The sequence below is a fragment of the Lampetra fluviatilis genome, chromosome 40, assembly GCF_964198595.1.
Source record: "Lampetra fluviatilis chromosome 40, kcLamFluv1.1, whole genome shotgun sequence".
Classification (NCBI taxonomy): domain Eukaryota; kingdom Metazoa; phylum Chordata; class Hyperoartia; order Petromyzontiformes; family Petromyzontidae; genus Lampetra; species Lampetra fluviatilis.
In genome coordinates, this window is record NC_136314.1 from 7,536,628 (window position 1) to 7,561,205 (window position 24,578).

General features: G+C 52.1%; 1 protein-coding gene across 1 annotated transcript in view; it reads right to left on the reverse strand.

Moving 5' to 3' along the window:
- The window catches only part of CFTR (CF transmembrane conductance regulator), an 81,785-nt gene that overhangs the window by 12,359 nt on the left and 44,848 nt on the right, over nt 1-24,578 (reverse strand). The window contains exons 4-21 of the mRNA XM_078875013.1: nt 24,190-24,300; nt 23,153-23,264; nt 20,159-20,371; nt 16,590-16,679; nt 14,392-14,555; nt 14,125-14,250; nt 13,347-13,593; nt 12,853-12,945; nt 11,774-11,938; nt 10,913-11,104; nt 9,753-9,847; nt 7,769-7,855; nt 6,975-7,671; nt 6,414-6,542; nt 5,285-5,322; nt 2,918-3,159; nt 1,718-1,797; nt 809-959 (exon numbers count right to left, since the gene is read on the reverse strand). Coding sequence (XP_078731139.1) covers nt 809-959; nt 1,718-1,797; nt 2,918-3,159; nt 5,285-5,322; nt 6,414-6,542; nt 6,975-7,671; nt 7,769-7,855; nt 9,753-9,847; nt 10,913-11,104; nt 11,774-11,938; nt 12,853-12,945; nt 13,347-13,593; nt 14,125-14,250; nt 14,392-14,555; nt 16,590-16,679; nt 20,159-20,371; nt 23,153-23,264; nt 24,190-24,300 — 3,032 coding nt within the window. The remainder of the gene's footprint in view (nt 1-808; nt 960-1,717; nt 1,798-2,917; nt 3,160-5,284; nt 5,323-6,413; nt 6,543-6,974; nt 7,672-7,768; nt 7,856-9,752; nt 9,848-10,912; nt 11,105-11,773; nt 11,939-12,852; nt 12,946-13,346; nt 13,594-14,124; nt 14,251-14,391; nt 14,556-16,589; nt 16,680-20,158; nt 20,372-23,152; nt 23,265-24,189; nt 24,301-24,578) is intronic.

Here is a 24,578-nt window from a genome sequence, read left to right on the forward strand (position 1 = left end):
GAGGTGCACACACGGGCAGCGGCATTCCTTGTACTCGACATCGAGCGTCCGAGCGATCTCCCGCTCCAACGAGCAATGAGTCGGTGCTCATCTCCTTTCTTACTGCCAGAAGCCAGCGGTGGAAATTCCACATGACTAGGATGTGGGCGAATCGATCCAGAGTACAACCACTGTTGACTTCTCCGCAAAGTGATATTCACTTTGTCAACCCACATAGGGATGATGAGTCAACCCCCACAGCCGGGATTTCAACTCGCAACCTTCCGATTGCGAGCCCCTCGCTCTACCCTGAGCTGCCTGGCTGCTGCATCATCATCATCATCATAGACCCCATCCCTTCCTCTGTAGGCCCCATCGCTTCCACGTTTGGCTTTTAGGCCCCATCTCTGAGTAATTTACCCTCCTAATACTTACGCTGTACGTGGTGAGTAAGGTTTATTGTCACTGGGTAAAATGCAACATCACCTCGAACTCGTGCCCAATCTCGATACTGTTCAACCTCTCACGCTAAAGTACTGGCCACGCGCCAGCTAGCAGGGCCCTTAGCAATCCACGGCAGGCTGCACCCAGGGCCGCCCATTGGGGTGGGGGGGAGGGCCCCAGGGCAAATCCCACCGCGTGGGCCACCCGACGCCTTTAAACCAAACCGGGAGTGTTACATCTGACACCGTGACGTTGAAACATGGGGCCCCCCAAAGCGCGGGGCCCGGGGTGGTCGCCACGATTTGCCGTGTACCCCAGGGGCGGGTCTGGCCCGCACCTTTACTTGTTCCCACCTGTAACCGCGACACACGCGCGTTCGCCTCACCTTCCGACTCCATCTGCTTGAGCTGGCGGAACGTCCTCAGGAAGTAGTGGCGCAGGATCATGCAGCTGATGCCGAGAGGCAGCGTGACGAGCATCGTCCACGGGATCATGGCGCTCACGACGGTGACCGCGCCCAGCACGATCAGGAACAGCTGCGGAGTGGGAGCGTCAGTGACCACGCACCACACCAGCTAAGGACTCATTTGAGGCTGAGTCGACCTAAGGGAGGTGCAGGACTGGTTCAGATTAATCGTCACGGGTGTTGGCCGTGAGCGGGAATCGAACTTGGGTCGCCGGATTCGTAGCGCAGCGGGTCAACTACTCTGCAACACTGCTCCTCACTCACACGTAAAAGACAAAGATCCCCCGTGTAGCCTTAATAGACTTTTGGGGCAAGAGCTGTTAGCAAGCGCCTATGAAGACCGGCACGGCACACACAGAGACATACAGGCACAAGTGCTCTCTCTTAATTCTAGATTTGAAGCTTTCGTGACTGCAAGGATTCATATTCTTAGGTTTTTTCGGCAAAGTCACGTAGGTAAAAAAATGTAAAATTAATAAAAGTAAAATAAAAATAAAATAAAAATCAAGTGATACAGCTATCATGCTGTGACGGTTCCACCTGAAGACGGAAGCTTGTGTTGCCTCCGAAACGTCGTAATTTTTATTTTATTTTTATTTTACTTTTATTAATTTTAATTTTTTACCTACGTGACTTTACCGAAAAAACCTAAGAATATGCTCTCTCTTAGACACACACACAGACAGACACATAAGCACAAGTGCTCTCTCTTAGACACACACACACAGACAGACACATAAGCACAAGTGCTCTCTCTTAGACACACAGACACAGAGAGACACAAGCACAAGTGCTCTCTCTTAGACACACACACACAACAGAACTCACCTGGAAGTAATCGAATATTGCCAGTGGGAGCTGATCATCGGTGATGGCCACGTCTTTTGAAAAGCGGTTGATGATGTAGCCTAGAGAAACAGAAACAAGGTCGCGTTAAAGTGGGATTCATGATCGCGGTTCCTCAGTTAACATCAGTACTGGGAGGGCAAAGGTGGCGCCGGGCGTTGTGCTGGCCACTCACCTCCCCGTGCCGGCTTTTAATAGGTGCTCGCTAACAGCACTTGCCTAACAATCTGTTAAGGCTTTATGGGTGACCTTTGTAAGTGGGTGCGTGGATGAGTGGGCGCGTGAGTGCGTGCGTGAGTTAAAGGGTGGTTGGGTGCGTGCATGAGCGAGTGCGTGAGTGGGTGTGTGCGTGACTGGGTGAGTGCATGAGTGAGTGTGTGAGTTGGTGTGTGAGTGGGTGTGTGCGTGACTGGGTGAGCGAGTGAGTGCGTGAGTGCGTGAGTGCGTGAGTGGGTGTGTGAGTGGGTTTGTGCGTGACTGGGTGAGCGAGTGAGTGCGTGAGTGGGTGTGTGCGCGCCTGGGTGAGCGAGTGAGTGCATGAGTGGGTGTGTGCGTGACTGGATGAGCGAGTGAGTGCGTGAGTGAGTGCGTGGGTGACTGGGTGAGCGAGTGAGTGTGTGAGTGGGTGTGTGCGTGACTGGGTGAGCGAGTGAGTGCGTGAGTGGGTGTGTGCGCGCGTGGGTGAGCGAGTGAGTGCGTGAGTGGGTGCGTGGGTGACTGGGTGAGCGAGTGAGTGTGTGAGTGGGTGTGTGCGTGACTGGGTGAGCGAGTGAGTGCGTGAGTGGGTGCGTGACTGGGTGAGCGAGTGAGTGAGTGTGTGAGTGGGTGTGTGGGTGACTGGGTGAGCGAGTGGGTGCGTGGGTGACTGGGTGAGCGAGTGAGTGCGTGAGTGATTTGGTGAGCGAGTGAGTGCGTGAGTGGGTGCGTGGGTGACTAGGTGAGCGAGTGGGTGCGTGGGTGATTGGGTGAGCGAGTGAGTGCGTGAGTGGGCGCGTGGGTGACTAGGTGAGCGAGTGGGTGCGTGGGTGACTGCGTGCATGATCGAGGGGGCTGAGTGGCTGCATAAGCGATTCAGTGCGCGCATCAGTGGGCGCGTAGGTGGGCGCACGGGTGCCCGCGTGGGTGAGTGAGCGAGGGGGCGATGCGGCGAGGAGTGCGAGGGGGGTAGAGGGGAGCTCGTGCCTGGCTGCTTCTCCAGGAAGAAGGAGGCGGGCGCGTGCAGGATGGCGCGCAGCATTCCGCGGCTCAGAGTGTCCGACACGCGGATCGCCGAGTGGATGAGCAGCAGCCCCCGGATGGGGTCCAGCACGAAGAAGCTGTCGGCCAGCCCCACGTAGATGTAGAAGTAGTAGTAGTTGTCCGTGAAGCTTTGGACGCCACCCGTGCCGTTGTCGGGCCGCGTCGTGTTCACGCGGTCTTCTTGACTGGGGCGCATTCACACGCGTCACGAGCTGTCATGACGGCCGTCAGTGCTTGTCCACCACCGTCGTCAGCACGTGTGCACAAAGCGACATGGAAGGGAAGACCCGGCACAAAGACGAGCGGCTCGCGCGGGTCGCGTGCCACGACGACGTTCCACTGGAATTTGAAGATTCTAGATTTGAAGCTTTCGTGACTGCAGGGATTCATATTCTTGGCTCTTTCGGTAAAGTCACGTAGAAGGGAAATAATAAAATAATGAAAATAAAACATAATAAAATTAAATGATCACGACGTTTCGGCCACAACACAAGCAGCCGTCTTCAGGTGAAGAACAGGGCTGTCATTGGGACGCTGTCTTTCCGACAGCTCTGTTCTTCACCTGAGGACGGCTGCTTGTGTTGTGGCCGAAACGTCGTGAGAATTAAAATTTGTTATGTTTTATTTGCATTATTTTATTATTTCCCTTCTACGTGACTTTGCCGAAAGAACCAAGAATACGATAGCAAAAGCTCAAGATGCTGATAAGGGGCCGTCCATAAATGACGTCACGCGATTTTGGCCGATTTTTGACCCCCCCCCCCCCTCGTTACACGGCGTCACAAAAAGTCAGACCCCCCCCTCAAATATGACGTCACAAAGCTCTGCCCCCCATTTTGAAAAGAAAACATGCTTCAAGTCGCTTGAAACGATTGTCATTGTAGTGCGTATTTAATGTGGTGATGCACTCTGATGTTGTAGGAGTGCTGTTATAACAATTAGTGTTGTTATAACAATTCTATATTTATAAAAAGTTGCGAACTTTGATGTGACGTCACATTTCTCAAACACCCCCCGCCCTCGTCACACATCGTCACAAATGTCTGACCCCCCCCCCCCTAGGTGCGTGACGTCATTTATGGACGGGCGAGGTAAAAGGGGACACGGTACCTTGGCGGCTCTGTCCAGGCAGCATGAGGTGAGCGACCACAGGAAAAAGTCGTTACGTCACCGACACTCAAACTCGGCGCATGAACGTTCAGAGCTCGCACCGCGTGCTCATTGGTCGCCGCGGCGAGAGGCGACCGGCGTGCGGAGCGACAACTATTTCACCAGTTTGTGACGATCACGTTTCGGGTCGAGGCGCAACGTACCCACACGGTGTGCGATGGCGGGACGGTAACTGACGGTATAACACCGCGTTGCCGTATCGTTACGTGCACTGCATCGTACTGCTCAGCCGCCCAGCTCAAGAAAGTAGTTCGTCATCAATCGCTCAGAGAAACCGCGTTATAGCGGTGCGTGTTCTGCGTTATAACGGTGCGTCTTCTATGTTATAACGGTGCTTTACTAATGGAAGAACCACATTATAGCAAAAACGCGTTGTGTGAACACCACACATTGAGCAAGGACTTAGCGTATTACAAATAGCGATAGCACTGCCGGTTCCAATCGCAACGTGATGCAGTGTCTCGCGGTGTAAAGTATGAATCGTTATGAAGGTTATGCATCACACATCAAGTCCGTCTTCAGGCAAACCGCATGGCACGCAAGAGGCTAAGAAGTGTGGGAGGTGAGCACTGGCCCACGAGGCCCAGAAACTCAAGCATCCAGCAGCAAACAGCACCGTTGAAGTTGTAATAGATCAGAGCGCAAACATTTTTTTGATTTGTGCGAGGCTATCATTGGAAGAGCTTGCGGTGAAAGAGAAGATGATGATTTTTCGATTTAAAGCTTTCGTGACTGCAGGGATTCATATTCTTGGTTCTTTCGGTAAATTCACGTAGAAGGGAAGTAATAAAATAATAAAAATAAAACATAATAAAATAATTCTCACGATGTTTCGGCCACAACGCAAGCAGCCGTCCTCAGGTGAAGACCAGGTCTGTCGGGGAAACAGACCGAAACGTCGTGAGAATTATTTTATTATGTTTTATTTTTATTATTTTATTACTCCCCTTCTACGTGACTTTACCGAAAGAACCAAGAAGATGATGATGATGATGGGAGAGGGAATTCCTTAATGGAGCAGCGTGAAAGAAGAAGCATAAAGTGGCATCTCAAAGGCACCGAATCGCACTAATTGCGAACGCAGAATCACGCCACCGCAGAAGCAAAACGTTTCCACGGAACATTCGTCGCAGGACCAACCTCCGCAGGTTCCATAGTCCCACTCCGTACACCATGACCTGTGAAGAGAATATGTATCAATAGACGGGAACACATGTTTTTATTATTACCACAATGGACAGAGTGACATGGCCAAGCGGTAGTGCTGATACATTTTTATCCATATTACATTAATGTACATTAATGTAATATCCATATTACATTAAGAAACGTATTTTTTGTCGTGCGGACTGAGACGCTGCGCTAGAGAACCCGGTCGACCCGCGGGCAGCGGTGGCGAAGCCACGCCGTGGAATGGTAGCCGTGGTGTTGTAGCCGTGGTGTGACTGTACCGTGGCGTGGCCACGCTGTGGAATGGCAGCCGTGGTAACTGTTTTTTTACCCTTCTATCTGGCAACAAAACTGACACCTTTTTTTACGAGGAGTCATGTTTGCATAGACCACAATACCTGCAGTCATAGTGCAAACAAAAAACATAACTCTGATAATGACGCCAAAAGGCGCACGTGTGCCTTTTGGCGTCATCTGGTCCAACACCATGTGAGACTAGGCTCAAGGAAAGCTGTCTCGGGTGTGGACCAATCAACTTCAAGGACAGCGCATATCATTATCAGTGTTATGTTTTTTGTTTGCATTATGACTGCAGGTATTGTGGTCTATGCAAACATGACTCCTTGTAAAAAAGGTGTCAGTTTTGTTGCCAGATAGAAGGGTAAAAAAAACAATTATCATATTTTTACTGGCAAATGAGGTTCCCATAGTGTAGATGCTTGCCCCGAGCTCTCATACTCTGATGGTGCATTGTCTTTGAGTTGTGCGCCTTTTGGCGTCATCTGGTCCAACCCATGTGAGACTAGGCTCAAGGAAAGCTGTCTCGGGTGTGGACCAATCAACTTCAAGGACAGCGCATATCATTATCAGAGTTATGTTTTTTGTTTGCATTATGACTGCAGGTATTGTGGTCTATGCAAACATGACTCCTTGTAAAAAAGGTGTCAATTTTGTTGCCAGATAAAAGGGTAAAAAAACAATTATCATATTTTTTACTGGCAAATGAGGTTCCAATGGGGTAGCCGTGGTGTTGTAGCCATGGCGTGGCCGTACCGTGGCATGGCAGCCGTGGTGTGACTGTACCGTGGCGTGGCCGTACCTGGATCGCGAAGAGCACCAGGTTGAGGCACAGCACGATGCCAAAGAGGGTGCTGCTGCCGAAGTAGCGGCGGTACGTGGTCCAGCTCGCCAGCTCCCCCTCCTCGCCGTCCGCGTCCACAAAGCAGTCCTGGGGCGGCACCGCACACGCGCCGCTTGTGAATGAATAATTCACTGGATATCTGTCTTGATTTGGAGCTTTCGGGACTGCAGGAATCCATACTCTTTGGTTCTTTCGGTAAAGTCACGTGGGTGTAAAATTAAATAAATCACGACGTTTCGGGCGCAACACAAGCAATCATCATCAGGTGGGAAAGCAAAACAGTCTCCTGCTGAGACAGACTGTTTTAAAACAGCAGCAGACCATGCTTTCCCACCTGATGACGGACGCTTGTGTTGCGCCCGAAACGTCGTGATTTATTTTATTTTACACCCACGTGACTTTACGGAAAGAACCAAAAAAGTGGACATCTACTTTGCGCCGTGTGTTGCCGGCGGCTTGACGTCGTTGGGCCTCGGCACCCGTTGTACGATCCACAACGAGCGGCGACACTTCGCTCACCTTGATGTTGTCGTCTTCCGGAACGTCGTCGCTCTCTTCCGCCACGCTGGTGAGCGACTTGCGGGCGTGCAGCCTCTGGGGCACGACGCTGGGCAGCAGGAAGGGGTCGCCGTGTGGGGCGTGCTGCTGGATGCGCGCCGCGCGCCGCGTGTTCTCGTAGCCGGCCGACACCCCCAACATGAGGTGCAGCACCGACTTCCTGCGCTTGCTGGCGTGCAGGGGCCCCGCGCCGGCGGCGGGCAGCAGCTGCTTCCCATCCTCCGTGTCCGGGATGAGCGACAGCCGGCGACCCTCGGGCTCGTGCGGACCGGCCGTGGGGATCGCGACGACGACGGACGTCCCGGCGGCGGAGACGACGGAGAACCGCTGGGCCTGGAACGGGAACTGCGTCCCCTGGGGCGGCTCCGAGACGCTGGCGGCGTTGGGCGACGCCGCCGCGTCACCGGACTGCGCGGAGCCACGGCGCAGCACGCCCGTGATCATGGAGCCGCGGCGGTCGGAGCTGCAGCTGTCGAAGCGCTCCGCCTGCATGATGAGTGACAGGATCTCCAGCTTGCTCTTCTGCAGCTCGGGGAAGGTGCCGTAGAAGTAAACGACCCCGTCGTTCAGAATCAGAACCTTGTCCGCCCTCTGCAGGTGCTCGACTTTGGACGTCACCAGGATGCGCGTCTTCTTGGCCAGGAAGCCGTCGATGCAGCTGTCGGCAAGGAGCCCGCGCGCCGCGTTAGGCGAATGATCGACGGGCGCAAGTTACGCAGCAAACGGAGCGAGAAATATTTTTCCCGTAAGTTCACCTCTCGAAGACTTGCTTTTCTGTTGACACATCGAGGTAGCTGAATGGAGAGTCGAGCAAATAGAGATCTGCCTCTCTGTACACGGCCCTAGAGAGAGGACAACAGGGGCAGCACAGTCACTCATAACATCGCGTCGCCTTGGTCGTGACAAGCATCATCGTCGTCATCGTCACCCCTCACAGCGCGGGGCCACCATGTGGCGCATTGCCGTGCGGGGCCGATCGTGACTCTCCGCTCGCCACGTGACACCAACGCATGGTCGCGGGCAGCCTCTGGAAGACGTCGCCCTTCTGAGGTCCCTGTGAGTGCCTCTGGAACCCACGCCGGGCCATGGCACCTCGCAAGCAGCGCTCGTTGCAGATAAACCAAAACGATACATTAATTATCAGAGCTGGAATTGTTGCCAATGAAAGAAACAGATTTAGTACGATAAGTGGTTTTGGCGTGCTTGTTTGTGACTAGGCTGAGACGATCAACTCTCTGAACTTTAGAAGCCAGTTTAATCACCACAGGCCCGCTGCTTGGATTTAAATCCAGGATCTCAGGGGTGCTGTCCTAAGGCCCTGGGCTCAGGGTCGAGCCCTGTGCACCCAGCCTCACCCAGCCCCACCCAGCCTCACCCAGCCCCACCCAGCCCCACCCAGCCCCACCCAGCCTCACCCAGCCCCACCCAGCCTCACCCATCCTCACCCAGCCTCACCCATCCTCACCCAGCCTCACCCAGCCTTACCCACCCTCACCCAGCCTCACCCATCCTCACCCACCCTCACCCATCCACACCCAGCCTCACCAAGCCTCACCCAGCCTCACCCAACCCCACCCAGCCTCACCCATCCTCACCCAGCCTCACCCATCCTCACCCAGCCTCACCCATCCTCACCCAGCCTCACCCAGCCTTACCCACCCCCACCCAGCCTCACCCATCCTCACCCACCCTCACCCATCCTCACCCAGCCTCACCAAGCCTCACCCAGCTTTATCCAGCCCCACCCAGCCTCACCCATCCTCACCCAGCCTCACCCATCCTCACCCAGCCTCACCCATCCTCACCCAGCCTCACCCATTCTCACCCAGCCTCACCCCATCCCTCACCCAGCCTCACCCAGCCTCACCCACCCTCACCCAGCCTCACCCAGCCTCACCCAGCCTCACCCACCCTCACCCATCCTCACCCAGCCTCACCCAACCTCACCCAGCCTCACCCCATCCCTCACCCAGCCTCACCCAGCCTCACCCAGCCCCACCCAGCCTCACCCATCCTCACCCAGCCTCACCCATCCTCACCCAGCCTCACCCAGCCTCACCCACCCTCACCCAGCCTCACCCAGCCTCAACCCATCCTCACCCACCCTCACCCAGCCTCACCCAGCCTCACCCCATCCCTCACCCAGCCTCACCCACCCTCACCCAGCCTCACCCAGCCTCATCCCATCCCTCACCCAGCCTCACCCAGCCTCACCCAGCCTCACCCAGCCTCACCCACCCTCACCCAGCCTCACCGAGCCTCACCCCATCCCTCACCCAGCCTCACCCACCCTCACCCAGCCTCACCCAGCCTCACCCCATCCCTCACCCAGCCTCACCCATCCTCACCCAGCCTCACCCAGCCTCACCCACCCTCACCCAGCCTCACCCAGCCTCACCCCATCCCTCACCCAGCCTCACCCACCCTCACCCAGCCTCACCCAGCCTCACCCAGCCTCAACCCATCCTCACCCATCCTCACCCACCCTCACCCAGCCTCACCCAGCCTCACCTATCCTCACCCATCCTCACCCAGCCTCACCCATCCTCACCCATCCTCACCCAGCCTCAACCCAGCCTCAACCCATCCTCACCCATCCTCACCCAACCTCAACCCAGCCTCACCTATCCTCATCCATCCTCACCCAGCCTCTCCCTGCCGCATCAACGGAGGACCGAAGGTGACACGTGAGTGGATGTTTCACGACTGTACGGCGGTTTGAGAGGTGGGCGTGCGGACCTGGCAAGCGAGATGCGTGCTCTCTGCCCGCCGCTGAGGTTGAAGCCACTCTCCCCAATCAGCGTCTTCTCCTTCTGAGGCAGATTCATGATTTCCTAAAGCAACAAAAGAGACCGCTCAGGAACGAACGTCCATCCACACCCAGCACGTGGTTGCTCGGCACGATGACTCGGCAATAGGGGCCGTCCATAAATGACGTCACGCGATTTTGGACGATTTTTGACCCCACCCCCCCCCTTCGTCACACGGCGTCACAAAAAGTCAGACCCCCCTCAAATATGACGTCACAAAGCTCTGCCCCCCCCCCAAAAAAAATTAAACATGCTTTAAATCGCTTTAAACTATTGTCATTGTAGTGTGTATTTAATGTGGCGCTGCACTCTGATGTTGTAGGAGAAAATATGTTTTTAAGTCAATTTAATTAAGTAGAACGTGTTGTCTATATTTATTTAAAGTTGTGCATTTTAATGTGGCGTCACACTCAAACCCCCTAGTCACACATCGTCATAAATGTCTGACCTCCCCCCCTAGGTGGGTGACGTCATTTATGGACGGCCCCCTATGACCCAGCACGATGACCTGGCACGATGACTTGGCATGATCATCCGGCACCGACTCTCAAAATTATCAGTAACAATGATACTTTGGGTTTAACAAGCTAGGTAATTATAATAATAATAACCCTTTGTCAATCCACTGCTGCATGACCTGCTGTACCACCCGTGGCACAGCAGGTCATGCACAGCCCTGCGAACCCGGCGACCTAATTCCCATTCGTGGTCACGGATATCGTGAGTCATGTCTCTGGCTGCCCACCCTTCACCAACAAGCACCAGTGTGGTGAAGTATGGATCAAGCAACTGATCAACACGACATGTGGAAGCCATCATATATGGCCGCCACCGTTTCCACTGGAGTCCAAACCTGGACACGTTTCTCAGTCGGCCCAGGTCTAGACTCAAACCCGTGCGCTACCCTGCGACACCGGTACCAGATCTCGGCACAGATCAACTCCTGCCGCCCCAACACCGATGCCCATTCTTGGGCTCTCCGGATCCAACCGGGACCGCTGGCAACCCTTGGGCCTTCATCCGGCAGTGAATTGATGAAGGCCCATGCAAGCGGACGGCCAGCACGGGCAGCAAACGAGTGGAGCTCACCTCTTGCAGGCCACAGGAGCGCAGCACCTGCCAGAGGAGGGCCTTGTCCAAGTGCAGGCCGAGGGTGATGTTCTCCTGCACGGAGGCGTTGATTATCCACGGCTGCTGGGAGGAGAAGGAGAGGCGGCCGCTGTGGCGCACGCGGCCGTCCCACGGCAGCAGCTCCCCCAGCATGAGCAGCAGCAGCGAGCTCTGTGCGCACAGACAAAGGTCCCCCACGTAGCCTCAACTGACCGTTGGGGCAGGTGACGTTGGCGTTCGTTTCCTGCTGCTCTATTGCTCGTGCGCTACCCGCCGCAGCCACGCCACCGGGCTCGCTGAGCCGGGCCGGCCGTGCGTGGAACCCTTCCATATACCGGCGGGTCTCTGTCGCAGGGTCGATTTTATAATTAGTTTTTTTTTATTTATAATTCGCACCCTGGTTACAGTTGCAACGGCGGACGGAACGTTCTCGAAGGAGGGCTCGAGAGAGCAGGCAAGGGGCGGGAGAGGAGACCGCTGTTGGTGTTCATCAAGAAGGCTGTGGGAATGAGGCGACCTTCAGCTGCCCCCCTCGCGAGAGCCCGGACTCTTCGACGGAGGCCGCAGCTTCCAACGGATCCTTGTGGAAGTTGAGGAGCAGTATTTTGCTTAAATCTTGACTTCAAGCTTTTGTGACTGCAGGAATTCATATTCTTTGGGTCTTTCGGTAAAGTCGCGTAGATTGGTTCAAAGAAAATAACAAAAAACTACGACGTTTCGATCGCAGCGGTCGTCATCAGGAAAAGGGGTGGGGTGGGACAAAGTCTTCAATCTCGGGTTGTTATCATTCATCAGATGTGCACTGTGATGGAGGTTATGTGCCTGAGACGGGCGACTTACCTTGCCCGAGCCGAAGGAGCCCATGACGATGAGCATCTCTCCCTTGTTCAGCTTGAAGTTGATGTCCGACAGGACGTACGACTTGTAGAACGGCAGGTCGGTGGCGGCCACGTTGATGATTCCGTTCTTCACTTTGCTTCCTTGCTCGGGGACTATTCCATCGATCTGCGAATCGACGGCAATCATCGAGACTGCTGCATGCAGCAGGGAAACAAAGTGCTGCGTCGCACCACCCACCCACCCACTCATTCACCACAATGCCGATCACCTCACTTCTTCTTCTTCTTGGTTCTTTCGGTAAAGTCACGTATGAGGGAAATAATAAAATAATAAAAATAAAACATAATCAAATACAATTCTCACGACGTTTCGGCCACAACGCAAGCAGCCGTCTTCAGGTGAAGAACAGGTCTGTCGGAAAGATATTCAGACGCATGTCTTTCCGACAGACCTGTTCTTCGCCTGAGGACGGCTGCTTGCGTTGTGGCCGAAACGTCGTGAGAATTGTATTTTATAATGTTTTATTTTTATTATTTTATTATTTCCCTTCTACGTGACTTTACCGAAAGAACCAAGAAGATGAATCCCTGCAGTCACGAAAGCTTTAAATCGAAATTTTATTATGTTTTATTTTTATTATTTTATTATTTCCCTTCTGCGTGACTTTACCGAAAGAACCAAGCAGATGAATCCCTGCTGCAGTCACGAAAGCTTCAAATCGAAATTTCACCTCACTTCTCTTTCTGCTTCTTCCCTCGCACTGCTGCACTTCGAAATTCCTTCTCTTCCATCATCATCATCATCATCGTCTTTTTTTCCACCAAGCCCTGATATAACCTTGCTCACTTCAAGAAAAGTATTTTACACTCATCTAATACAACTTTTTAACAGTGCTGTTCGTTGCTGGCCGCTAGATTCGATGGGCCTTTCAACCCTGTGCCCAGTCCCTGCGTGAAAACAGCCTGAACCACCGGGAGGTGTCATGTGGGTGCCTCAGCCAGCAATCCCTGAACGTTCCCTCCGTGTCACCAAACGGACGTTCACGATAAAGAAGACATCACCATGGCGGCGTCGCTCACCTGATCCCACGACGCCGTGATGGACACGATCTCCACCTCGGTGGTGGAGAGGTTGTAGTCGAGCGGACGGTACTCTTTCAGCAACAGGAAATCCTGAAACAAGCGCACACAACATCGGGTTCCCGTTATTCTGCCGACTCCCAGCTTCGTCCGTGGCCCCTCTGCAATTGGTAAGAGATGCGATTTGCATGAACGACGAGGTTTTGTATCAAACCAATCACCAACATCATGATAAGCATTGTCCCTGGCTGGTTTGGCCACCCGATCGCACCGATGTTCACGCCGTGGCTGCGCGATGCAGGATGGACAATGACCTCATCGAAGACAGACGTTCCCTCTCGCAAGGGACGTCCATCTCACAGCCACGTCACACCTCGCGAAGCCATTTATCGACAAAGCCGGATCAAAAGTTGCAAACGGACGCTCCACTAGTCGCTGCATGCACTCGGAGCGGAGGAGGGACGTGGATCTTTCACTCGGAGCGGAGGAGGTACCTGGATCTTTCCAATGGAGGCGGTCGCATCGACCCACATCTGTAGCGACCACGGCAGCGACCTGGTGATGGCCATGCGCAGGACGTTGAAGAAGCTGACGGAGGTGAGCACCCGGCGCAGCGTGAGCTCGTTGTACACGGCGTACGGCAGGATGGAGGCGAACACGACGAACACGCCCGAGAAGAAGAACGCCGCGCTGTTGAAGTATCTGCTGTAGGAGGCTCTGCTCGTCAGCTTCAGCTCCTGCCTAGGGGGGAGTTGGGGGGGTGTGGGGGGGGTGTGGGAGGGCCGTCACCGCGAGGTCGAGATCGCCGCGTCCCCGTGGTGCCCACGCCGCTCCCTTCATAGCCCGGCTCTTCTGCCTGACAGGTGCCTCTGTCTGGCTCTCAGAGCCTCAGACGTTGAGCCTTAACCCTGACAGTCCTACAGGTGCCTTCGGCTGGCTCTCTTAGCTGCAGGCATCAACACGGAACCACAAGAACGGTAAAGTGCATTAGTCTGGCTCTCTGGGTTTGTTGCATTAACGCTGTAGCACCCTAGGAACTGTGACGATGTCCGCCACTACCCTGCAGTCCATCAGTGACTGTGAGCCTCTCATGGGGACATTAAATCGGCCACTCGAACGAACAGAACAGCCTGCCTCTGGTTGCGCCGATGGCCGGATGGCCGGAGGGCACGCGCGCCGCGTCCGGAGGCCACGCGAGACGCGGCCGGAGGTCACGCGAGACGCGGCTGGAGGGCACGCTAGACGCGTCTGTGTCGGTGTGGCGCCACCTACTTGCGCAGCTCGTCAATGAGCTTCCCCATGGCCTCTTCCCAGCCGTGCACTTTGATGGCCTCGATGTTCTCGAGCACCTCCGACGTGAGGGCGATGCGCTCGTTGATCTTCCCTCCGCGCTTGTCTCTGAAAGTGAGCGGACGCGCGCCGCCCCTCGCTCAATCCCCGTACAGATGGGGCGCAGATGGAAATGAACCCACTTGCTCCGCTGCCGCGACTCCCTGGCAGGCCAGGAGAGGATGCCCGCGGCGAACCACCAGCCCTCACCTGTAGGAGTTGATCTTGTGACCCAGCCACGCCTGGAGCAGCGTCACGATCAGCAGAATGGCGAATCCCACGAGGCAGAAGGGCCCCAGCTCTCGCCAGAGGAAGGCCAGCAAGCCCACGCACTGAATGGGCGCGATCCAGATGAAGTGGGCCTGGGTCAGGCTCTGCAGGCGACACGTGTGCGCGCGTTACTACGGCGTGCCGGGCGCCATTGCCGCGTGGTGGCCATGCAGAATAAAACAACAACAACAACAACAACGGCGACGTAAAAACAGCTCAGGCATTTGTCACTACACTGCTGGACGAAGGCCTCCCCACGCCATGTTGTTTGGCCATACTTCACCACACTGGTCACAGTGTGGGTGTGGGGCCGGTTCAGATATCACTGAAGTTAGCCGTGGTCTGGAATTGAACCTAGGTCACCGGGTTAATCACAAATTACTTAATTGGGATTACATAAAGCAATCATCGTCCCTTACTATGAAAACCGAGCAGGACCCTCCTGAGAAGGTCTTGAGACATGGTGAGTCTTTCCTGCTTTAAAACAAGTGAAGTGACATTTACAAAAACAGTAATGTAGTCGTGTTACAAGGGTATCGGTGATATCACCGTGACATTTAGCGATCGTGTAGCGGTCAGCGCACTGCGCTACGAACCTGGCGACCTGAGTTCGACTCCCGTTCACGGCTAACACCAGTGACGATTATCTGTGACCGGTTCTGGGCCTCCCCTAGGTCGACTCAGCCTCAAATGAGTTCCTTGTGCGGTGTGTAAACATCACCACTGGGGAGACAAAGGCGGCCGAGCGTGGTGCTGGCCACCCACCCCCTCGTGCGCCGTTCCGGCCTTCATAGGTGCTCGCTAACAGCACTTGCCCCAACAGTCTGTCAAGGCTACACGGGGGATCTTTGTCTTGCTATAATTAGCGTAGCCGGTGGGCCACCACCTGCGCCGTCATTCGCGGCACCTGTCCAGAGGCCACGCCCCTCCGTCACGCGGCGTCACAAAAAGTCAGACCCCCCCCTCAAATATGACGTCACAAAGCTATGCCCCCCACTACCCCCCCAAAAAATATGCTTCAAATCGCTTTAAACTATTGTCATTGTAGTGCGTATTTAATGTGGCGCTGCACTCTGATGTTGTAGGTAGAAAACATTTGTTAAAAAGTCTATTTAATTAAGTAGAACGTGTTGTCTATATTTATTTAAAGTTGCGCATTTTGATCTGACGTCACATTTCTCACCCCACCCCCCTCGTCACACATCGTCACAAATGTCTGACCTAGGTGCGTGACGTCATTTATGGACGGCACCTCTCTGGTAGAGGGGGGCGGCCGCTGTTAGCGCCCCCAACCGCCTGAGTTTCATTCCCGACCCGAGGGTCTGCGATGGTTCCAGCTGCATCGCATTCACACGAACGGGCGGTTGTGCACCACTGAGCCGTGCTTGGCTACGAGCGATATCCGATGCATTCTGCATAACTACGGATGTAAATGTCTGTATGTGCGTCATCGTGCGTTTTCTACGTACGTGTCGATCGATTTCATTGCTCCCATCTCTGGCGCGTCTCGCCCGTCAACCCTCCTCGCTACTTGTGGCTGCTCTGATTGACAGTCGGCATGACACTAGGTCTAGCACTCGCACATTGTCTAACGCCCACTCCTCCTGTCTGTCCATCACGTCGGCCCAGTGTCATGCCATTGGAGATGACACACTTGCATAGCAAACATGTAAGGACCCATTCAGAAGTTGGAGAATAGTAGTAGGTTTTTACCCTTTAAACTGGTACAAAACTGACACCTTTATACAAGGCATCATGTTTGCAATAACCGCAACACAAACAGTCAAAATTCAAACAAAAAGAAACAACTCTGATAATGGTAATGATATGCACCAATCAACTTCAAGGACAGTGCATATCATTACCATTATCAGAGTTGTTTCTTTTTGTTTGCATTTTGACTGCTTGTGTTGCGGTTATTGCAAACATGATGCCTTGTATAAAGGTGTCAGTTTTGTACCAGTTTAAAGGGTAAAAACCTACTACTATATTTTGCCACTGCTAAAGGAGATGTCTCATAGTGAGTTGGTGAATGTTCCTCCATCAGCATGAATATGGCAAACGGCTCACGGGAATCACAACCATTCATCTCGTGAGGATGTCACCACGACCCTGAGAGGCTACGAAGAGGTCAATACCTCATCAAACTTGTTCAGGTTGTTCGACAGCAAGCTGACCAGCTGTCCCACGGTGATCTTATCCAAGACGCTGCTTGAGAGCTTCATGATCTGCGAGGGTACGGTGATGTTAGAACAGCGCGGGTGTGAGTGTGTGTGCCTGTCCCGTGGCGGTGGGGAGCGCTAGTGTAGCGGTTAGCGCGCTGCGCTATGAACCTGGCGACCCAGGTTCGATTCCCGCTCACGGCCAACACCCAGTGACGATTATCTGAACCGGTCCTGTGCCTCCTCTAGGTCGACTCAGCCTCAAATGAGTACTTGGTGCGGTGTGTAAACATCGCCACTGGGGAGACAAAGGCGGTCGGGCGTGGTGCTGGCCACCCACCCCCTTCGTGTACCGTTCCGGCCTTCATAGATGCTCGCTAACAACACTTGCCCCTACAGTATGTAAAGGCTATACGGGGGATCTTTGTCTGTGTTGTCCCGTGGCGACCAACCGCTGGGCTGGGCAGCACAAACGACGTCGATCGCGCCTCGCGTGCGGAACCAAACCCGAGCGATTAGATCACGAACAGATTTGTGAAATGCTCTTTGGTTCTTTCGGTAAAGTCACGTAGGTATCAAATAAAATACATTAAATCACAAGCAATCATCATCAGGTGGGAAAAACACAGCAATATTTTTTTTTTCTTGCTGTGGGTTTCCCACCTGATGATGATTGCTTGTGTTGCAATCGAAACGTCGTGATTTAATTGATTTCATTTTAAACCCACGTGACTTTACCGAAAGAACCAAAGAGTATGGATCCCTGCGGTCACGAAAACTTCACATCTAGATTTGTGAAACTTCCAAATCCGCCGGGGCTGGGAGGTGACCAGCAGAGGTCGTCACGGCGAAAGTGTTCCGTGAACCCGTCCCTGTGGATCTTGTGATAGCTGTCCCCTCGTAAGCGTTGGGTCGTTACCTTGACTCCACAGTTCATCCCCAGGTGCTCATTAACAACAACAACAACCCTCACGAATACAGTAGAGTGAATTCGCGAAACATCCCGACGCTGAGCACATGTCTCAAGGGACCAAAAACGCCGAGCGGCCAGGAACAAACAGCTCTGTCAACATTGTCACAGAAAGGAGGGTGAACACGTTTATTGGATTGAGCAAGGCGGGAGGAGATCGGGAGGAGAGGCGACGGGAGGGAATTCTAAAGCCCCTCAACACGAACCAAACCCATCGCTGGCAGATTGCACGAATCTTTCACAGACATTCTCTGCCGGTGATGCACTTCACAATTGATCTGGTTCATAACCGCCGGGCAGACATCAATCCAGATATCAACCCAGGTCCCGAACGAACCCCTTTTATCTTTAGATTTGAAGCTTTCGTGACTGCAAGGATGCATACTCTTAGGTTTTTTCGGTAAAGTCACGTAGGTAAAAAATAAAAACAAAATTAATAAAAGTAATAATAGAAATAAAATAAAATAATAAATCACGACGTTTCGGAGGCAACACAAGTCTCCGTCATCAGGTGGGACCGTCACAGCTCGATTTGCTGTATCAAGTGAAGCATAAATTCCAAGATACAAGTTCTTAAATACAAGTTAAGGGGGAGGAGGGGGGCGGGGCTTATCTGAATGTGATAGCCAATGAATGAATCCATTCTTGTATCTTGGAATTTTTGTCTCACTTGATACAGCAAATCTAGCTGTGACGGTCCCACCTGATGACGGAGACTTGTGTTGCCTCCGAAACTTCGTGATTTATTATTTTATTTCTATTATTACCCGTTTATCTGCTCTCGACCGAGTGCTGCCTCACGGCACATCGGGACTGGCCACGTGACGGCTCGTCGCCGACATTGGCCGTCTGGACGCACGAGAGGCAGCGGCGGAGAGCTACCGACAACGACACGAATCAGCGCTGCTTCGCCCTTCGCAGAGATCAGGCGCTCGTTCTTAATTTTGGAGCTTTCGTGACTGCAGGAATTATTCTTTGGTTCTTTCGGTAAAGTCACGTATATAAAGATAAAATAATAAATTCAATAATAGCATACGACGAATCGATCGCAACACAAGCAATCGTCGTCAGGTATAAATGAAATAGCGACAAAAAGTCTAACCAGAAAACTATAGACAGACATATAAGCAGACAGATATCACCAAGATACATAGAGAGAGTAACACAGGTACAGAGAGGGAGATCGTCTCTGTGGGGTGGCCTTAAATAGACAGAGGGGGGCGGAGGCAGAGAGAGGGAGGGGTTAGAGAAAACATTTACATGTCTGTCTATAGTTTTCTGGTTAGATTTTTTGTTGCTATTTCATTTATACCTGATGATGATTGCTTGTGTTGCAATCGAAACGTCGTATGCTATTATTTAATTTGTTATTTTATCTTTATACGTGACTTTACCGAAAGAACCAAAGAAGCAGACGCTCGGTTCAAGTGTGCAGCGACAACACCGCAGAGAGGGTGCGATTGCCACCGTTTGCAGAGGTTTACAGCCATCCCACGCGGACTCCCATAAAATCCTCACGGCTGACCCCAAGGTTATCCGTCAACGATAAGGTCAGTAAAACCGGAGCAAAGATCAAACATCACTAAGCCCTTTGTTACATTTATCGCTTCCCTTTGATTTTATGTTTTATTTAATTTTTCAATTGTATCAGTATTATTATTATCGATAATCTTGTCGGCGCAGGAGAATATCAAGCTTTGCAATGGCGGGCGATGATGCTATTGTGTGCGATCCCAATTGCGTAATTTGCATGGCGTTTTTAGTACCCGGATGTTTGGCCAATACCGGTGACATTGCATTTGGTTTATTTGTTGTTGTTTAGCTTTGGGACTAAATTGGAGAATCCAGACGACATTCTCGCAGACCAGATGGAGGACATGCAAACTCCGCACGGCTTCAAAAACACGCGTTCGCTGTGCTGCATCTCCGGCCCACCTTGTAACCCCCCCCACACACACCTCCCTCCTCCCACCCACACAATCTACTCGTGATCCACCGACCCTCGGCTCCAGGGCCATCAAGTTCAAGTTCATGTCAAGTTCATTTATTAGGTATAGCCCCGTGAGCCATTCGGCTCTTGTATCGGGTGCAACCGCAACAAACAAAAAACATGAACAAAAACATCTTAAAGTGAATATGTGACTAAGTGCAAACAGAAAATCCAAGAAAAGACAGCAAAATATTGCAGAAAAAAAATCACCGTACACCAACGCTGTGTGCACAAATCCCAGTGGGATGCAAGTCAAACAACCAACAACAACCACAAAACAACTTAGATTAAGGCCATCAGTCTTACTCCGTACTACAACAAACAAACATGGCCAAACCAATACACTTTTCGAAATCACCAAAATAAAGCCACGAAAGCAATGAAACAGTGATCATAGGAACTGTGACGGAATTTTCACAATAAATGGCATAAACAACATGTTTTTTTATTTTATTTTTTTACCTACGTGATTTTACCGAAAAAAAACCTAAGAATATAAACAACATGTACCATCGGGGGGGGGGGGGCACACGCGTCTCGTCCCCCACACCAAGGGAGGGGGCCCACCGCCGCCGTCGTGCGCACCTTTTTGTAAATGAGGCAAAAGGTGGCAATCCGCACGTCCATGCCCAGGTGCTGGAGCCCGAACACAGCGGGGTGCAGCAGCAGCGTTCTCAGGACGAAGCACGCGCTCAGCCCCAGCGCCAGCAACAGCGGCTCCTGCACGTCGACGGTGCTCGGGTTGAAGGAGGCGATGATCTGGCCCAGGAAGAAGGGCTGCACCACTTTGGTGAACTCCTGAGAGACGCGGCGGAGGAGCGCGGCACGACGACAGTCTCTTGCGTGAAACTCGAGCAATGTCGTTTGCAGCGACGTCTTTTGATTAATGATCAAATCGCGCGTTTTTAATTTTAATGTTCGTTTTTGTGATTCAAGGTCCGGTCAACAAGTGCGCGGGGTAATGATGATGGTTATGATGTCGTTGCTGCCAAGTGGAATTTGCGGTTAACTTGATATAAATTCATTCGCATCGACGCCGTACGACTTTCAACGTCCTAGAGGGGGCACGGGACACCACGGACAGTGAACCAGTGCGGGTTGCGCTCGTTCAACAAAGTAGGAGCAGCAGCAGCAAGATCTCCACCGACTCTTCTTGGTTCTTTCGGTAAAGTCACGTAGAAGGGAAGTAATAAAATAATAAAAATAAAACATAATAAAATTATTCTCACGACGTTTCGGCCACAACGCAAGCAGCCGTCCTCAGGTGAAAACCAAGTCTGTCGAGGCGACAGCGTCTGAATGAAACAGCACCATGCTTGGAGCATATATTTAAGCTGGGTTGGAAGGGGGGGGGGGGGTTCACCTGAGGACGGCTGCTTGCGTTGTGGCCGAAACGTCGTGATAATTATTTTATTATGTTTTATTTTTATTATTTTATTATTTCCCTTCTACGTGACTTTACCGAAAGAACCAAGAAGATGAATCCCTGCAGTCACGAAAGCTTTAAATCGAAATCCACCGACTCTCTCTGCTGAAGCCCTCTCGTCGTGACCATCAACAGCAGCAGCAGGACCTCCCCATTGGCCTTGAGCTCCTGAACCACAGCGCTGCTGCTGCTGCTGCCACCACGCGTGAGAATAGAGTGGAATCGAAATCCAGGCGAAATTATAATGGCGATGATAACAACTGATGATGAACCAATCCACGTTGTGTTGTAGGCGCTTACGGGATGCAGGCACGCTTGAGTTGGTGCTCTAAATGGCATGCCCCGGTATCGTTGCCGTTCTGCTGTAATGTGCATCGATGCCTACTCTATTGAGGGCGATATTGGCACATAAAGTAATGATTGGTTAGTACTGGTAGGAACCTCCTGGTTAAACCAGCCCACAGGGGATTATTGTGTCCGTCGTGCAGGGAGAGGGTAGGGCTGGGTGGGGAGGGTGGGGAGGGGCTGGGTGGGGAGGGTGGGGCTGGGTGGGGGGTGGGAAGGGTGGGGCTGGATGGGGAGGGGCTGGTCACCCCGTGGTGCCCTTATAAAACTCAACGTTTAACCTACTCACGCCGGCTTGTGCCCGCCCTCACAGTCGGGCATATTTGCGGAATACACCACACACCACGCCGCCGTTGACCCTGGCCATTGACCGAGCAACCCCACGTTCCTACCAGCTCCCTCGGCAGGAGTTTGTTAACACGACGGCTTTCGCGAGCAGTATTATTCATAATAAAGGGTTTTGGGTTAGATCGTGTTATTTATAAATGTGTCGCAACCCTCCACCACCCGACACGGCCAATCAGAAAAAAATGTGTCACGTTGACAAAATACAAATCGTTAACTTTTTTCGCGTGTGTTGAAGAGTGAATCCACAACATTAACAATTTGAGTAGTACGACGTTACGCTGGAAATTTAAAGATGAATTACCGACGTTACCAACAGCAGGTGTATATCGGATCAATTGCTGATGTGGTAAGTGTAACATTAGCGTAAGACTAAAAGAACACCAAAGGAACATTACATTATCTCAAACACAGCTCTCAGCAGTGGCAGAGCATGCTTGCTAACAAGGACATTCAATTGATTTTGATAACGTTATTACTGGTTAAGATTAGATAGAGAATCCATTGAAATTGAGAAAATTTCAAATAATTTCAACCGCTGTGATAGCTATAGACTCAGCGCAGCCTGGAAGCGTATTATCAAGTAATACACAACACATGTTGCAATTCCTTACAGGTGAGTCACATGCGAAGTGGCTGATTACTGATCTATTAGTTAATTAAATAGACCCCCACCCCCACCTCTGATCTCGAATCCTGATGGGGTTCAACAATGATGACGTCATCCCGCACTATTTGAGACCGGAAGCAGGTGGATGACTTCACTATTTTGGCAATTCGCCCGAAGATGCTGGATGTAATTTCCAGCGAAACGTCGTACTACTCAAATTGTAAATGTTGTGGATTCGCTCTTCAACACACCGGTGGGCTAAAGTAGTGAACTATTTGTCTTTTGATAATTGAGTTTTCACCCTTCTATCTGGCAACAAAACTGACACCTTTTTTTACAAGGAGTCATGTTTGCATAGACCACAATACCTGCAGTCATAATGCAAACAAAAAACACAACTCTAATAATAAACTGTATGCACTGTCCTTGAAGTTGATTGGTCCACACCCGAGACAGCTTTCCTTAGAGCCTAGTCTCACATGGTGTTGGACCAGATGACGCAAATCAACTTCAAGGACAGTGCATACATTATCAGAGTTGTGTTTTTTGTTTGCATTATGACCTCAGGTATTGTGGTCTATGCAAACATGACTCCTTGTAAAAAAAAGTGTCAGTTTTGTTGCCAGATAGAAGGGTAAAACCCCAATTATCATATTTTTCACTGGCAAATGAGGTTCCAATGGTGTAGATTTGTCTTTTGTCAACGTGACGCATTTTTTCTGATTGGCCGTGTCAGGTGGTGGAGGGTTACGACACATTTATAAACAACGCGATCTCACCCAAAACCCTTTATTATGAATAAAGATTGGCTGACTGACACACAAGCACGGTGCCAACAGGGCCCTCCGCTCACCGCGAGGAGCATGATGACTCCCAGGCCCACGAAGCGCCACAGGAAGCACCGGCGAATGGCGGTGAGCAGGTGAGGGCGGTTTTCTGACTGCGAGATCTCTCTGTCCCACTCCCTGCGGGCGGACACAGTGAGAGAGAGGGGAGCTGTCAAGTCGGATCATTGGCCATCGCCGTCATCAGTCGTGGCCGACACAAAAGTAAACGGTACAGAGCACCTAATCATTGCAATAAGGGGCCGTCCATAAATGACGTCACGCACCTAGGTGGGGGGGGGGGGGTCAGACATTTGTGACGATCTTCTTGGTTCTTTCGGTAAAGTAACGTAGAATGGAAATAATAAAATAATAAAAATAAAACATAATAAAATATTTTATTATGGTTTATTTTATTATTATTATTTATTTTATTATTTCCATTCTACGTGACTTTACCGATAGAACTAAGAAGATAAATCCCTGCAGTCACGAAAGCTTTAAATCGAAATTTGTGACGATGTGTGACGAGGAGGGGGCGGTTGAGAAATATGACGTCACATCAAAATGCGCAATTCTAAATAAATATAGACAACACGTTCCACTTAATTAAATTGACTTTTTAATAAATGTTTCTCCTACAACATCACAGTGCAGCGCCACATTAAATATACACTACAATGACAATAGTTTAAAACGATTTGAAGCATGTTTTATTTTTTGGGGCGGGGGGGGGGGGCAGAGCTTTGTGACGTCATATTTGAGGGGGGGGTCTGACTTTTTGTGACGCCGTGTGACGAAGGGGGGGGGGTAAAAAATCTTCCAAAATCGCGTGACGTCATTTATGGACGGCCCCTAAAGCGAACAAGCAGCAACACGTCTCCATCCCATATCTGTCCCTCCACGTCAAATACTAAAGCGTGTTTCACGCATCCCATCAGCCACACAGCCTTGCCGGGAGTCAAACTATGTCAGCGGCATTGGTTCAGCGCAAGCAAACTCTGGCCCGGGTTCGACGTTTATCGTCGTTTCCTCATCCTCGACAAGGAACCGAGTGCGGGCCGACCTCTCGAGCCTCTCGGAGAGCGTGTCCGCCTGGTCCTGCAGGGGAGTCCGGTAGATGTCCGAGCGCTCGATCCGATGCTTGTAACCCTTTCTCAGCACGTGCCTGGGCCACCTGGCAGACGGACGGACGGACGACGGCGCGAGCAGCAAAACGAATGAACACGACGGAGAGTGACGGCCACCGCAGCAGCAACCGCCGCGATTCGCCACTAAGCTCGGTGCACATTGAGGCCACGTGAAGTGTCAAAGGGCAGAGGACAAACGCAATAAGTTCATTTCAGCGCAACGGGTTCCTCTCGAGTTGTTAGTGGAGCCAGCCGAGGGCTCGTGGCGGTCGCCGCGCCCCTCGCCTCTCGTCGGTGAAGCTGGGGCGGTTGTTTTTTGTGCTCG